This window comes from Caretta caretta, chromosome 1, assembly GCF_965140235.1.
Source record: "Caretta caretta isolate rCarCar2 chromosome 1, rCarCar1.hap1, whole genome shotgun sequence".
NCBI lineage: Eukaryota > Metazoa > Chordata > Testudines > Cheloniidae > Caretta > Caretta caretta.
Genome location: NC_134206.1, coordinates 100573698 through 100587022, shown reverse-complemented (window position 1 = coordinate 100587022; position 13325 = coordinate 100573698). Strand labels below are relative to the sequence as shown.

The following is a 13325-nucleotide window of genomic DNA, read 5'->3' as shown; positions in this document are numbered from 1 at the left end:
TTAACACAGCAGTTACACACTCAATAGAAGAAATTCAAGCTCTAAAAATTTACATCCTACCCCCGCCATAGAATAGTGATTTTTAGAAAGGCCAGACTTACAGTGGAATCCATTTGATTATATCTTGCAATGTCTTTATGCAGTGTCCTTAACATGATCATAGCTACCATCCCAGATAGGAAAAGGACAATCACCAGGGAATTCATGATGCTACATAAAAGAAAAAAAAATCCTCTGTCAAAACCCAACATCTAGTGCTCCTAAAAAACGGTCCAGTATATAGCATTTGAAGGCTAAAACTTTCTACTCACCTAAACCATTGAATATGGGTGTGTGGCATAGATTCCAAAATGTAATCCCATCTGGATGCCCATTTTATCTTTTCTTCTTCCTGAAAATGAAACATTATGTAAGTTTGTACACAGAAAACAAATGTGTTTCCTAATAAACTTCATCTGAACATTTTGATTGAATGTTTAGCACCATAAGGTCCTCAGGGGATCAAAGAGTTTCACTTTTTGAAAAGAACTATATAAAACATAGGTTGCTATATAAATTATCTAACAAGCCATAACCAATACAACCTTCAATTTATAGCTCCGAGTACAAAGTCACCTGTTTTTCTATTCAAGGTTTTGTTGCTTGGGTTTTGTTTGGTTTTTTTCCTTTGTTTCCCCCTTGAGAGGACATTAAGTGGGAAGGCTAGGACAGACACAGAGGCAGCAGTGGTAGTGACCCAAGCAATGGAAGAGAAAATGAAGATGACCAGACGTGGAAGCTGCGGGATGAACATGATCCTGGAGCAGGTACCTGAAAAAAGCTTTGTTTGTATGAAGTGCCACCTGACAGAGCTGATGGAAGAGAAGACCTGAGTTTTAGAGATGCCGGTGATTGAGTTTTGAAGGGGATTCGAGCAGGTGAGGGAGAAGGCTGAAGAGAAAAAAAAAAGTCAAGACTTGCAGATGCAAGCTGGACTGAAGAACTCTGAGGGGAGACTGCTGGGTAAGGAAAGTTGCTAGTGAAAGCATGTAACTATGAGAACCAAGCAAAGTGAAGGAGAAACAGAGCTCAGGAACAGGTTTACTGAGTTGGAGAATGAAGAAGGGGCACAGCCGGCAGTAACAGAAGGTGGGAGAACAAAGAAGAGAAGTGATGTGGTATTATGTCCCCATATTTGTATAAAGATGTTGTTATGATTATGGCACAATTATGATGTATTTTATACTAAATAAGGCATCTGATATATCATTGGAAAGGTTATGATTTACTGAATATGATTATCCTATTTGTATGCACATATCATTTTGGTATCCGAAGTTAGTAATATTGTCTAGGCATCTATTGCAAATTTGTTTACAACTGGGGAAAGCCCACTAGGCAGAATGCAATCAGTCTAGATGTCTCACTAGGAAGAGCCATTCGTGAAAACAATAGGCCTTTGAAGATACTAATCACCCACTGAGAAGTCTTCCTGGGGATGCTATAAACAGTCTCTGACTTATGGATGCAGGGTCATGTGACCAAGTCACCTGGTCCTGGACTCCATGATAATACTAGTATTTTTCCACTGACCAATGGTGAGGATCAAACTGGGAAACAAAGGATACCTGCTATATGGAAGAACTATTTAAGGCAGGGGAGTGACATCATCGTGGTTCATTCATCACTACCTCCCTCCCCAAGAGAGAAGGTTTCTGGAAACATCTGAGGAACAAAGAGATTGAGCTGGGGGTGGGAGGGGAAAGAGCTGAGCCCAGGCTAGAAGGTGTCTGGTCTGTGAAAGGAATATCTGGAGTTTTAAGCTGCAAGCAAGTCTCTGCAATCTGCCTAAAACATCATTTAGGGTGTGAATTTGCTACTTGTAACCAATTTCTTTAGTATATTAATTTTAGATTGTTTTGTTTTATTTGCTGTGTAATCTTTGATTGGTTTGCTATCCCTTATAATCACTTAAAAATCTCTCTTTTGTCGTTAATAAACTTGCTTTTGTTTGGTGTTAAACTAGTGTGTGGAAATTCTAACTTAGGGCAGAAAGCTGTGTATATTCCCCTCCACGCTTTGGGAGGTAGTGAATTTCATGAGCTTGCACTGTATAGTTCTCTGTGCAGTGCAAGACGGTATAATTTTGGGTTTATTCTCTAGAGGGGTGTGTGCACTTGAGTACTAGGCAAATCCTTAGCTGAGCCTTCCCATGTAGAGCTGATTTCAGTCTCTGTGTTTCTGCAGCTGGGTGTCTCCCTACCTGTATGGTGGTGAAAGGCGAGACCAGGAGCGTGTCTGCAGCTTTCCACAGCATTACAGGGTGAAAGGGAGCCCAGGCTGGTGGGTCAAGCGAGCTCAATGGTACCGCAGCCCCAGGTGGCACCCTGGAGCTGGGTGGAAACCGTCACAAGTAGCTATTTCTATAAGAAGAGCCAATGGAGATACCCAGAGTTCAGGGCCCTAGCATGATACAGGAAGACTCGCAGAAGATTGCAAGGGAGAATAAAAGACAAGAGAACTTGCAGCCAGAAAGAACAGGAGGAAGGCCGGAGAATCACACCATCACCAGGAAAAGGCAGGTCTACGTGATTGCAGACTCCCTAAGAACAGACAGGCCTGTCACCAGAGCTGATCCGGAGAACAGAAGGGTGTGCTATCTGCTAGGAGCTAAGGGTATGTCTACACTACGGAATAAGGTCGAATTTATAGAAGTCGGTTTTTTAGAAATCGGTTTTATATATTTGAGTGTGTGTGTCCCCACAGAAAATGCTCTAAGTGCATTAACTCGGTGGAGCGCTTCCACAGTACCGAGGCTAGAGTCGACTTCCGGAGCGTTGCACTGTGGGTAGCTATCCCACAGTTCCCGCAGTCTCTGCTGCCCATTGGAATTCTGGGTTGAGATCCCAATGCCTGATGGGGCTAAAACATTGTCGCGGGTGGTTCTGGGTACATATCGTCAGGCCCCCGTTCCCTCCCTCCCTCCGTGAAAGCAAGGGCAGACAATCATTTCGCGCCTTTTTTCCTGAGTTACCTGTGCAGACGCCATACCACTGCAAGCATGGAGCCCGCTCAGGTAACCGTCACCCTATGTCTCCTGGGTGCTGGCAGACGCGGTACGGCATTGCTACACAGTAGCAGCAACCCCTTGCCTTGTGGCAGCAGATGGTACAGTACGACTGGTAGCCATCATCGTCATGTCCGAAGTGCTCCTGGTCGCCTCTGTGAGGTCGATCAGGAGTGCCTGGGCAGACATGGGCGCAGGGACTAAATTTGGAGTGACTTGACCAGGTCATTCTCTTTAGTCCTGCAGTCAGTCCTATTGAACCGTCTTATGGTGAGCGGGCAGGCGATACGGACTGCTAGCAGTCGTACTGTACCATCTTCTGCCGAGCAGCCATGAGATGTGGATGGCATGCAGTCCTTCTGCACCGTCTGCTGCCAGCCAAAGATGTAAAAGATAGATGGAGTGGATCAAAACAAGAAATAGACCAGATTTGTTTTGTACTCATTTGCTTCCCTCCCCTCTCCTGTCTAGGGGACTCATTCTTCTAGATCACACTGCAGTCACTCACAGAGAAGGTGCAGCGAGGTAAATCTAGCCATGTATCAATCAGAGGCCAGGCTAACCTTCTTGTTCCAATAAGGACAATAACTTAGGTGCACCATTTCTTATTGGAACCCTCCGTGAAGTCCTGCCTGAAATACTCCTTGATGTAAAGCCACCCCCTTTGTTGATTTTAGCTCCCTGAAGCCAACCCTGTAAGCGCCCCTCCCGGCGTCAGAGCAACGGCAAACAATCGGGCATCTGAGAGTGCTGTCCAGAGCAGTCACAATGGAGCACTCTGATGGGTCTAAAACATTGTTGCGGGTGGTTCTGGGTACGTATCGTCAGGCCCCCATTCCCTCCCTCCCTCCGTGAAAGCAAGGGCAGACAATCATTTCGCGCCTTTTTTCCTGAGTTACCTGTGCAGACGCCATACCACGGCAAGCATGGAGACCGCTCAGGTAACCGTCACCCTATGTCTCCTGGGTGCTGGCAGACGCGGTACGGCTTTGCTGCACAGTAGCAGCAACCCATTGCCTTCTGGCAGCAGACGGTGCAATACGACTCGTAGTCGTCCTCGTCGTGTCCGAGGTGCTCCTGGCCACGTCGGCTGGGAGCGCCTGGGCAGACATGGGCGCAGGGACTAAATTTGGAGTGACTTGACCAGGTCATTCTTTTTAGTCCTGCAGTCAGTCCTATTGAACCGTCTTATGGTGAGCGGGCAGGCGATACGGACTGCTAGCAGTCGTACTGTACCATCTTCTGCCAGGCAGGCAAGAGATGAGGATTGCTAGTAGTCGTATTGTACCATCTTCTGCCAGGCAGGCAAGAGACGAAGATGGCTAGCAGTCGTACTGTACCATCTTCTGCCGAGCAGCCATGAGATGTGGATGACATGCAGTCCTTCTGCACCGTCTGCTGCCAGCCAAAGATGTAAAAGATAGATGGAGTGGGTCAGAACAAGAAATAGACCAGATTTGTTTTGTACTCATTTGCCTCCTCCCCTGTCTAGGGGACTCATTCCTCTAGATCACACTGCAGTCACTCACAGAGAAGGTGCAGCGAGGTAAATCCAGCCATGTATCAATCAGAGGCCAGGCTAACCTCCTTGTTCCAATAAGAACGATAACTTAGGTGCACCATTTCTTAGTGGAACCCTCCGTGCAGTCCTGCCTGAAATACTCCTTGATGTACAGGCACCCCCTTTGTTGATTTTAGCTCCCTGAAGCCAACCCTGTAAGCCGTGTCGTCAGTCGCCCCTCCCTCCGTCAGAGCAACGGCAGACAATCGTTCCGCGCCTTTTTTCTGTGCGGACGCCATACCAAGGCAAGCATGGAGGCCGCTCAGCTCACTTTGGCAATTAGGAGCACATTAAACACCACACACATTATCCAGCAGTATATGCAGCACCAGAACCTGGCAAAACGATACCGGGCGAGGAGGCGACGTCAGCGCGGTCACGTGAGTGATCAGGACATGGACACAGATTTCTCTGAAAGCATGGGCCCTGCCAATGCATGCATCATGGTGCTAATGGGGCAGGTTCATGCTGTGGAATGCCGATTCTGGGCTCGGGAAACAAGCACAGACTGGTGGGACCGCATAGTGTTGCAGGTCTGAGACGATTCCCAGTGGCTGCGAAACTTTCGCATGCGTAAGGGCACTTTCATGGAACTTTGTGACTTGCTTTCCCCTGCCCTGAAGCACATGAATACCAAGATGAGAGCAGCCCTCACAGTTGAGAAGCGAGTGGCGATAGCCCTGTGGAAGCTTGCAACGCCAGACAGCTACCGGTCAGTTGGGAATCAATTTGGAGTGGGCAAATCTACTGTGGGGGCTACTGTGATGCAAGTAGCCCACGCAATCAAAGATCTGCTGATATCAAGGGTCGTGACCCTGGGAAATGTGCAGGTCATAGTGGATGGCTTTGCTGCAATGGGATTCCCTAACTGTGGTGGGGCTATAGACGGAACCCATATCCCTATCTTGGCACCGGAGCACCAAGCCGCCGAGTACATAAACCGCAAGGGGTACTTTTCGATAGTGCTGCAAGCTCTGGTGGATCACAAGGGACGTTTCACCAACATCAACGTGGGATGGCCAGGAAAGGTGCATGATGCTCGCATCTTCAGGAACTCTGGTCTGTTTCAAAAGCTGCAGGAAGGGACTTTATTCCCAGACCAGAAAATAACTGTTGGGGATGTTGAAATGCCTATATGTATCCTTGGGGACCCAGCCTACCCCTTAATGCCATGGCTCATGAAGCTGTACACAGGCAGCCTGGACAGTAGTCAGGAGCTGTTCAACTACAGGCTGAGCAAGTGCAGAATGGTGGTAGAATGTGCATTTGGACGTTTAAAGGCGCTGGCGCAGTTTACTGACTCGCTTAGACCTCAGCGAAACCAATATTCCCACTGTTATTACTGCTTGCTGTGTGCTCCACAATATCTGTGAGAGTAAGGGGGAGATGTTTATGGCAGGGTGGGAGGTTGAGGCAAATCGCCTGGCTGCTAGTTACGCGCAGCCAGACACCAGGGCGGTTAGAAGAGCACAGGAGGGCGTGGTACGCATCAGAGAAGCTTTGAAAACCAGTTTCATGACTGGCCAGGCTACGGTGTGAAAATTCTGTTTGTTTCTCCTTGATGAAAGCCCCCGCCCCTTGGTTCACTCTACTTCCCTGTAAGCTAACCACCCGCCCCTCCTCCCTTCAATCACCGCTTGCAGAGGCAATAAAGTCATTGTTGCTTCACATTCATGCATTCTTTATTCATTCATCACACAAATAGGGGGATGACTACCAAGGTAGCCCAGGAGGGGTGGTGGAGGAGGGAAGGAAAATGCCACAGAGCACTTTAAAAGTTTACAACTTTAAAATTTATTGAATGACAGCCTTCTTTTTTTTGGGCAATCCTCTGTGGTGGAGTGGCTGGTTGGCTGGAGGCCCCCCCACCGCGTTCTTGGGCGTCTGGGTGTGGAGGCTATGGAACTTGGGGAGGAGGGCGGTTGGTTACACAGGGGCAGCCGTGGCAGTCTGTGCTCCAGCTGCCTTCACTGCAGCTCAACCATACACTGGAGCATACTGGTTTGGTCCTGCAGCAGCCTCAGCATTGAATCCTGCCTCCTTTCATCACGCTGCCGCCACATTTGAGCTTCAGCCCTGTCTTCAGCCCACCACTTACTCTCTTCAGCCCGCCACCTCTCCTCCCGGTCATTTTGTGCTTTCCTGCACTCTGACATTATTTGCCTCCACGCATTCGTCTGTGCTCTGTCAGTGTGGGAGGACAGCATGAGCTCGGAGAACATTTCATCGCGAGTGCGTTTTTTTTTCTTTCTAAGCTTCACTAGCCTCTGGGAAGGAGAAGATCCTGTGATCATTGAAACACATGCAGCTGGTGGAGAAAAAAAAAGGGACAGCGGTATTTAAAAAGACACATTTTATAAAACAGTGGCTACACTCTTTGAGGGTAAACCTTGCTGTTAACATTACATACATAGCACATGTGCTTTCGTTACAAGGTCGCATTTTGCCTCCTCCCACCGCGTGACTACCCCCTCAACCTTCCCCCCTCCCTGTGACTAACAGCGGGGAACATTTCTGTTTAGCCACAGGCAAACAGCCCAGCAAGAATGGGCTCCTCTGAGTGTCCCCTGAAGAAAAGCACTCTATTTCAACCAGGTGACCATGAATTATATCCCACTCTCCTGAGGATAACACAGAGAGATAAAGAATGGATGTTGTTTGAATGCCAGCAAACATACACTGCAATGCTGTGTGCTACAATGTTTCCCGAGTACGTGTTACTGGCCTGGAGTGGTAAAGTGTCCTACCATGAAGGACGCAATAAGGCTGCCCTCCCCAGAAACCTTTTGCAAAGGCTTTAGGACTACATCTAGGAGAACCGCAAATGCCAGGGCAAAGTAATCCTTTCACATGCTTGCTTTTAAACCATGTATAGTATTTTAAAAGGTACACTCACCAGAGGTCCCTTCTCCGCCTGCTGGGTCCAGGAGGCAGCCTTGGGTGGGTTCGGGGGGTACTGGCTCCAGGTCCAGGGTGAGAAACAGTTCCTGGCTGTCGGGAAAACCGGTTTCTCCGCTTGTTTGCTGTGAGCTATCTACAACCTCCTCATCATCAATCATCTTCTTCGTCCCCAAAACCTGCTTCCGTATTGCCTCCATCTCCATTGAAGGAGTCAAACAACATGGCTGGGGTAGTGGTGGCTGAACCTCCTAAAATGGCATGCAGCTCATCATAGAAGCGGCATGTTTGGGGCTCTGACCCAGAGCGGCTGTTCGCCTCTCTGGTTTTCTGGTAGGCTTGCCTCAGCTCCTTCAGTTTCACACGGCACTGCTTCGGGTCCCTGTTATGGCCTCTGTCCTTCATGCCCTGGGAGATTTTCACAAAGGTTTTGGCATTTCGAAAACTGGAACGGAGTTCTGATAGCACGGATTCCTCTCCCCAAACAGCGATCAGATCCCGTACCTCCCGTTCGGTCCATGCTGGAGCTCTTTTGCGATTCTGGGACTCCATCATGGTCACCTGTGCTGATGAGCTCTGCATGGTCACCTGCAGCTTGCCACGCTGGCCAAACAGGAAATGAGATTCAAAAGTTCGCGGTTCTTTTCCTGTCTACCTGGCCAGTGCATCTGAGTTGAGACTGCTGTCCAGAGCGGTCAGAATGGAGCACTCTGGGATAGCTCCCGGAGGCCAATACCATCGAATTGTGTCCACAGTACCCCAAATTCGAGCCGGCAACGTCGATTTAAGCGCTAATCCACTTGTCAGGGGTGGAGTAAGGAAATCGATTTTAAGAGCCCTTTAAGTCGAAATAAAGGGCTTCATTGTGTGGACGGGTGCAGGTTTACATCGATTTAAGGCTGCTAAATTCGACCTAAAGTCCTAGTGTAGACCAGGGCTAAGATACAGGATGTGGACCTGAGGCTGAAGAGGATCCTAATGGGAGCAGGAAAGAATCCACTGATTATCCTTCATTGTGGGAACAAATGATACAGCTAAATTCTCTCTGGAACATATCAAGGGAAGCTGTGGAAAACACTTAAGGAAATGGAGGCTCAAGTGATTTCAGTGGGATTCTGCCTGTTCCTAGAGAGGAAGAATGAAGGCAAGATTATGATGATCAAACGCCAAGCAGAGTTGGACCTTGCAAAGGCAATTAAAACCAATAGTAAAAGGTTCCATAGCATATAAATAAAAAGAAAACAAGAAGTGGAACTGCTAACCACTGAAGACAGGGTAGAGATTAAAGATAATCTGGGCATGGCCTAACACGTAAACAAATACTTTGCCTCAGTTTTCAGTAAGATTAATTAAGATCTTGAAGGTAGTGACAGAGTGGCTAATGGGAATGAGGATATGGATATAGAAATTATCACATCTGAGGTGGAAGTCAAGCTCAAACATCTTAATGGGACTAACTCAGGGGGCTTGGATAATCTCCATTAATAATATTAAAGGAACTGGCACATGAAATTGCAAACCCTAGGAAGGACTTTTAATGAATCTATACACTTGGGGGTCATACCCTATGAATGGAGAATTGCTAATATAGTTCCTATTTTTAAGAAAGGGAAAAAAGTGACCCAGGAAACTACAGGGCAGTTAGTTTGACCTCAATTGCATGCAAAGTCTTGGAACAAATTTTGAAAGAAAAAGTTGTTAAGGATTGTGACAAAGTTCCTCCTCTACCTTGGTGGGTCCTGTGCTTACTGGTGAATTTGCTCGCCTCAGAGATTCACAGCAGCCCTCAGTTTGGCTGCTTTTGTGGCTAAATCTGCCGTTCGCTCAGACAACCTCATCACTGGCCAGCATGGGGAAAAGGAGACGAACAACCCCCACAGTCTCTGCTGATCCACCATGTGGGTCAGGGAACAGCCCAGAGACCTTCCCCTCTGGTGGAACCCAAAGTCCAGGTCAACTCCTCTTGTGTCTGGGAGGTTTGGGGGGAACCCGGGCCCACCCTGTATTCCCGGTTCCAGCCTAGGGCCCTGTGGATTGTAGCTGTCTAGAGTGCCTCTTGTAACAGTTATGTAACAGCTTTAACTCCCTAAGCTACTTCCCTTCCTCCTCCCAACACCTTTTTTATCCTCACCACAGGACCTTCCTCCTGGTGTCTGATAACGCTTGTACTCCTCAGCCCTCCAGCAGCACATCCTCTGACTCCCAGCTCCTTACGCGCCTCTCCCTAACTGAAGGGAGGTCCTTTTTAAACCCAGGTGCCCTGATTAGCCAGCCTGTCCTAATCAATTCTAGCAGCTTCTTCTTAATTGGCTCCAGATGTCCTAATTAGCCTGCCTGCCTTCACTGGTTCCAGCAAGTTCCTCCTTGTTCTGGAACTGCCCCTGTTACCTTATCCTGGGAACAGGGATCTACTTAATCTGGGACTAATGTATCTGCCTTCTGTAGCCATCTGGCCTGACCCTATCACAGGACACAGAAATGAATGGTAACTGGAATAAAGTACAACATGGTTTTACAAAAGATAGATCATGCCAGACCAACCTGATCTACTATGAGAAGATAACTTTTTTTTTTTTTTAGACAAAGGAAATGCAGTAGATCTAATCTACCTGGATTTCAGTAAGGCATTTGATACAGTTCCACATGGGAAATTTTAGTTTAACTGGATAAGATGGGGATTAATAGGAGAACTGAAAAGTGGATAAGGAACTGGTTATACTATAACTGGTCATACTGAAAGGTGAACTGTCAGGCTGGAAGCAGGTTAGTAGTGGTGTTCCTCAGGGATTGGTCTTGGGACCAATCTTATTTAATCCATGGTATGTATTTAAAATACACCAGATACATCTACCTGTCTCACTTACAAATTTCAAAAGTAATTAGCATCTCAGTTAGCTTTTCAACAATGAACTGAACATTTTAGAAACAGTATTATGGACTAATCCTACAAAACTTAAAACTATCCATTTGTAATGAGTTCAAAACATGTGCCTCGACACTAAAAAAACCCCTTTGTTTAAAAAAAAAAACCACAAAAAAAAAGGGAAGCCATACTAACAGCAAAAGTCTGAGAATGCCTCATTGACAATTTTACGTGTTAAATTTTAGCTCTGATCAAGCATTCCTGGCCAAATGTTTAAAACCCTTAGGAACAGAGGAGAAAATATGTTTTTCAGCTTTTTTCAATAAGCATAAAATTTACTTCAAGTTCAGTTTGAATGTCCATTTACAGTCTGTACCAACTGAACATCAGAATGTTTACATATATGGTGAGAGTGATCCAATACTTTTGTTTATATTGTACTCTTACAAGCCAAGTGTTCATCCTCATCTTCAGAGTTCTTGTGGGTTTTATTTCCAACGTGGCCATTTAACAGAGCATGATTTCTACATTATTATTAGACTATTAATATATATTAATTATATATGTATCTCCATGAAGTTCGTGGAAAATGGTGTGTGTAATGGGTACAGAACACATATTTCAACTAAATTTTAAAGAATAAGGACTCACTTTCATATACAGCTTCATTTTACTATATTGGAACTAAACCCTGCAACAAGCTGTGTAAATTTTAAAGGAATTTATTCAAGCACATTTGTTCAATCAGGCAATGGTGTAATATACCAAGGTATTATGCTGCTCTTAGAATAAATTTGGTATAGCTAGTTTTTAAAAAAATTAATAGCGGAAAATACAAAAATTAAAATTTTCCTCTTATTTTTTCCAAGATTCTAAAATAGATATCCACAGCATGACAGTGATAGTTGCTCATTTGAATACATAAAGGTGTATGCATTTGGGAAGAGTCCAAACAGAGGAATTTAAGGCTAGAAAAATGAAACTTGACAAGTGCCTACTTAAGGTGATTAATATGTGAAGATAAGGATGATCTCCAGTCTTCCCAGCTATTTTATTAGCTCTTACACACCACAGTAAGAGGGACCTTAGAAATCCTTTACATTCCAATACTTTGAGGAACCTTCCTTCAATAGGTTACATCAAGAGCCATGTCTTGTGCCATCACCCTGCCCCCATTAAGGACATTCCTGTGGCTGGACTTGCGCTCTCAAAAGGAGAGCAGAGGTAACACAAAATAGTTGCCTGATTCTTTGTAGTTATACACGTGAGAAAAGGCATGGGAGGAAAGAAAACTAAGGGCTTGTCTACACTTACCGTGAATCAACGCTGCGGCGATCGATCCACCGGGGGTCAATTCAGTGGGTCTAGTGAAGAACTGCTAAAAATCGACCGCCGATCGCTCTCCCGTCAACCCAGCGCAGCATAGACACTGCAGTAAGTTGACCGAAGCTACGTCGACTTCAGCTACATTATTCATGTCACTGGAGTTGCATAACTTAGGTCGACTTAACCCCGTAGTATAGACCTGCCCTAAGAGCTAGCTGGAGAAGAGAACCATCAGCCCTGACATCTGCCACACTTTTAGTTCTCAATCCCCATTTAAATTAATGGGAGTTGGGTAGCTAAATCCCCATGTCAGCTATGAAAATCTCAATGAAAGACCACAAGATCCTAATCTGAAAGGAGTTTTATTTTTGAACCATACTATTAAAAAGAGCCTGATAATATTTTGCAGTAATTTTAGACACTCATCTTTTAGAGCTCCTAAAATATCATTGTAAGCAATCTGAGTGAGGTCTCCAAAACAGAAAACAAACACTCACCTGAAAGCTAACTGAGTATGTGTAAGCAATTTTGATCTCCCCATTAGCCTTGTTACTTATACCCATAGGTGGTCCTGAGCAGTCAGGGTTATCTATATGTGTATGTTTGAAGCTGTGGGAAGAAAAATATACACAGATATTTATGTAACTTCTTATAAATTTAATCTAATTAGCAACAGTCTTACAAGAACATTCATTTAACGTTACATATTTTGTATTTTTAAAGACATTCAATTATCAACCTCATTTAGGATTCTTCTTTTGAATCAGATTTTAAACCAAATTAAAAAAAAAAAAAAGTTACAGAAGATGCAAGGAGCAAGTTCATACATACACAAGTGTGGTACTTTTTACTACCTAAAAACTGTTTTGTTAAATTGATTCAAAAGTTTTAAGACTACAAGCTATCATTTCTTTAACCTACACTCTGTGAAAGAGTAAGGTTTACAAAACATTTTATTTTTCTGAATAGAAAATAGAAAGAAAAGGTCACTTAGTTATGTTGTACAAGATAGGACTTCCTAACTTTGCTGTCAAAACAGCTAGGTGGCCCAGAACAAAAAACAAAAACAAAAACAAATTTTTTAGGATTTGACCTACAAGGCAGCAAGCTCCATTATATTAACAGGGAAAAGGAAAGCAACAAAAATACACCACGGGAAGAAGGAGAAGAGAACACTAAGTTGTCGGAATTGAAATACATGCTTCTTCATACTGCTGTTCATAGAAAACAGGAAATTTAAACTAGTTTAGAGGAGGCACCACTATATTAGAATATCTAACACTTATGATGTCAAAAGTTGAACTATACTGATTCACCAGCATCCAGGGCAGGGGTAATGTGTTCAATCATACAATAAAATGCAACCTTGTTCCTCCCCCCACCCCCCCAACTGGCAAATGGAGAATCCCACACTGGGAGTATACCACTACCATCAGATATCTTCAATACACTGGAGACAGAAATAGCAGATTAAGGTTCCTTGTCAGTAGAATGACACTAAGTCAGTTAAAACACATTAGGTCAGGTCACCTTGGTTACCAGGAAAGCCAATTTGAACCATATATGTACACACACACACACACACGTCCTGCACCTATAACAGGTCCACGATGTGGAATAAGTTTCCTGTG

General features: G+C 45.1%; 1 protein-coding gene and 1 long non-coding RNA gene across 2 annotated transcripts in view; both read right to left on the bottom strand.

Annotated features, from left to right (window-relative positions):
• Positions 1-13325, bottom strand: part of TM9SF2 (transmembrane 9 superfamily member 2) — a 69890-nt gene that overhangs the window by 30293 nt on the left and 26272 nt on the right. Inside the window, exons 7-9 of the mRNA XM_048854163.2 lie at positions 12192-12303; positions 312-391; positions 102-210 (exon numbers count right to left, since the gene is read on the bottom strand). Coding sequence (XP_048710120.1) covers positions 102-210; positions 312-391; positions 12192-12303 — 301 coding nt within the window. The remainder of the gene's footprint in view (positions 1-101; positions 211-311; positions 392-12191; positions 12304-13325) is intronic.
• Positions 6378-11409, bottom strand: LOC125638425 (uncharacterized). The gene is made up of 2 exons (XR_007357219.2): positions 7504-11409; positions 6378-6915 (listed from the first exon to the last, which is right to left on the bottom strand). It is a non-coding gene; the product is annotated as an uncharacterized LOC125638425 (long non-coding RNA).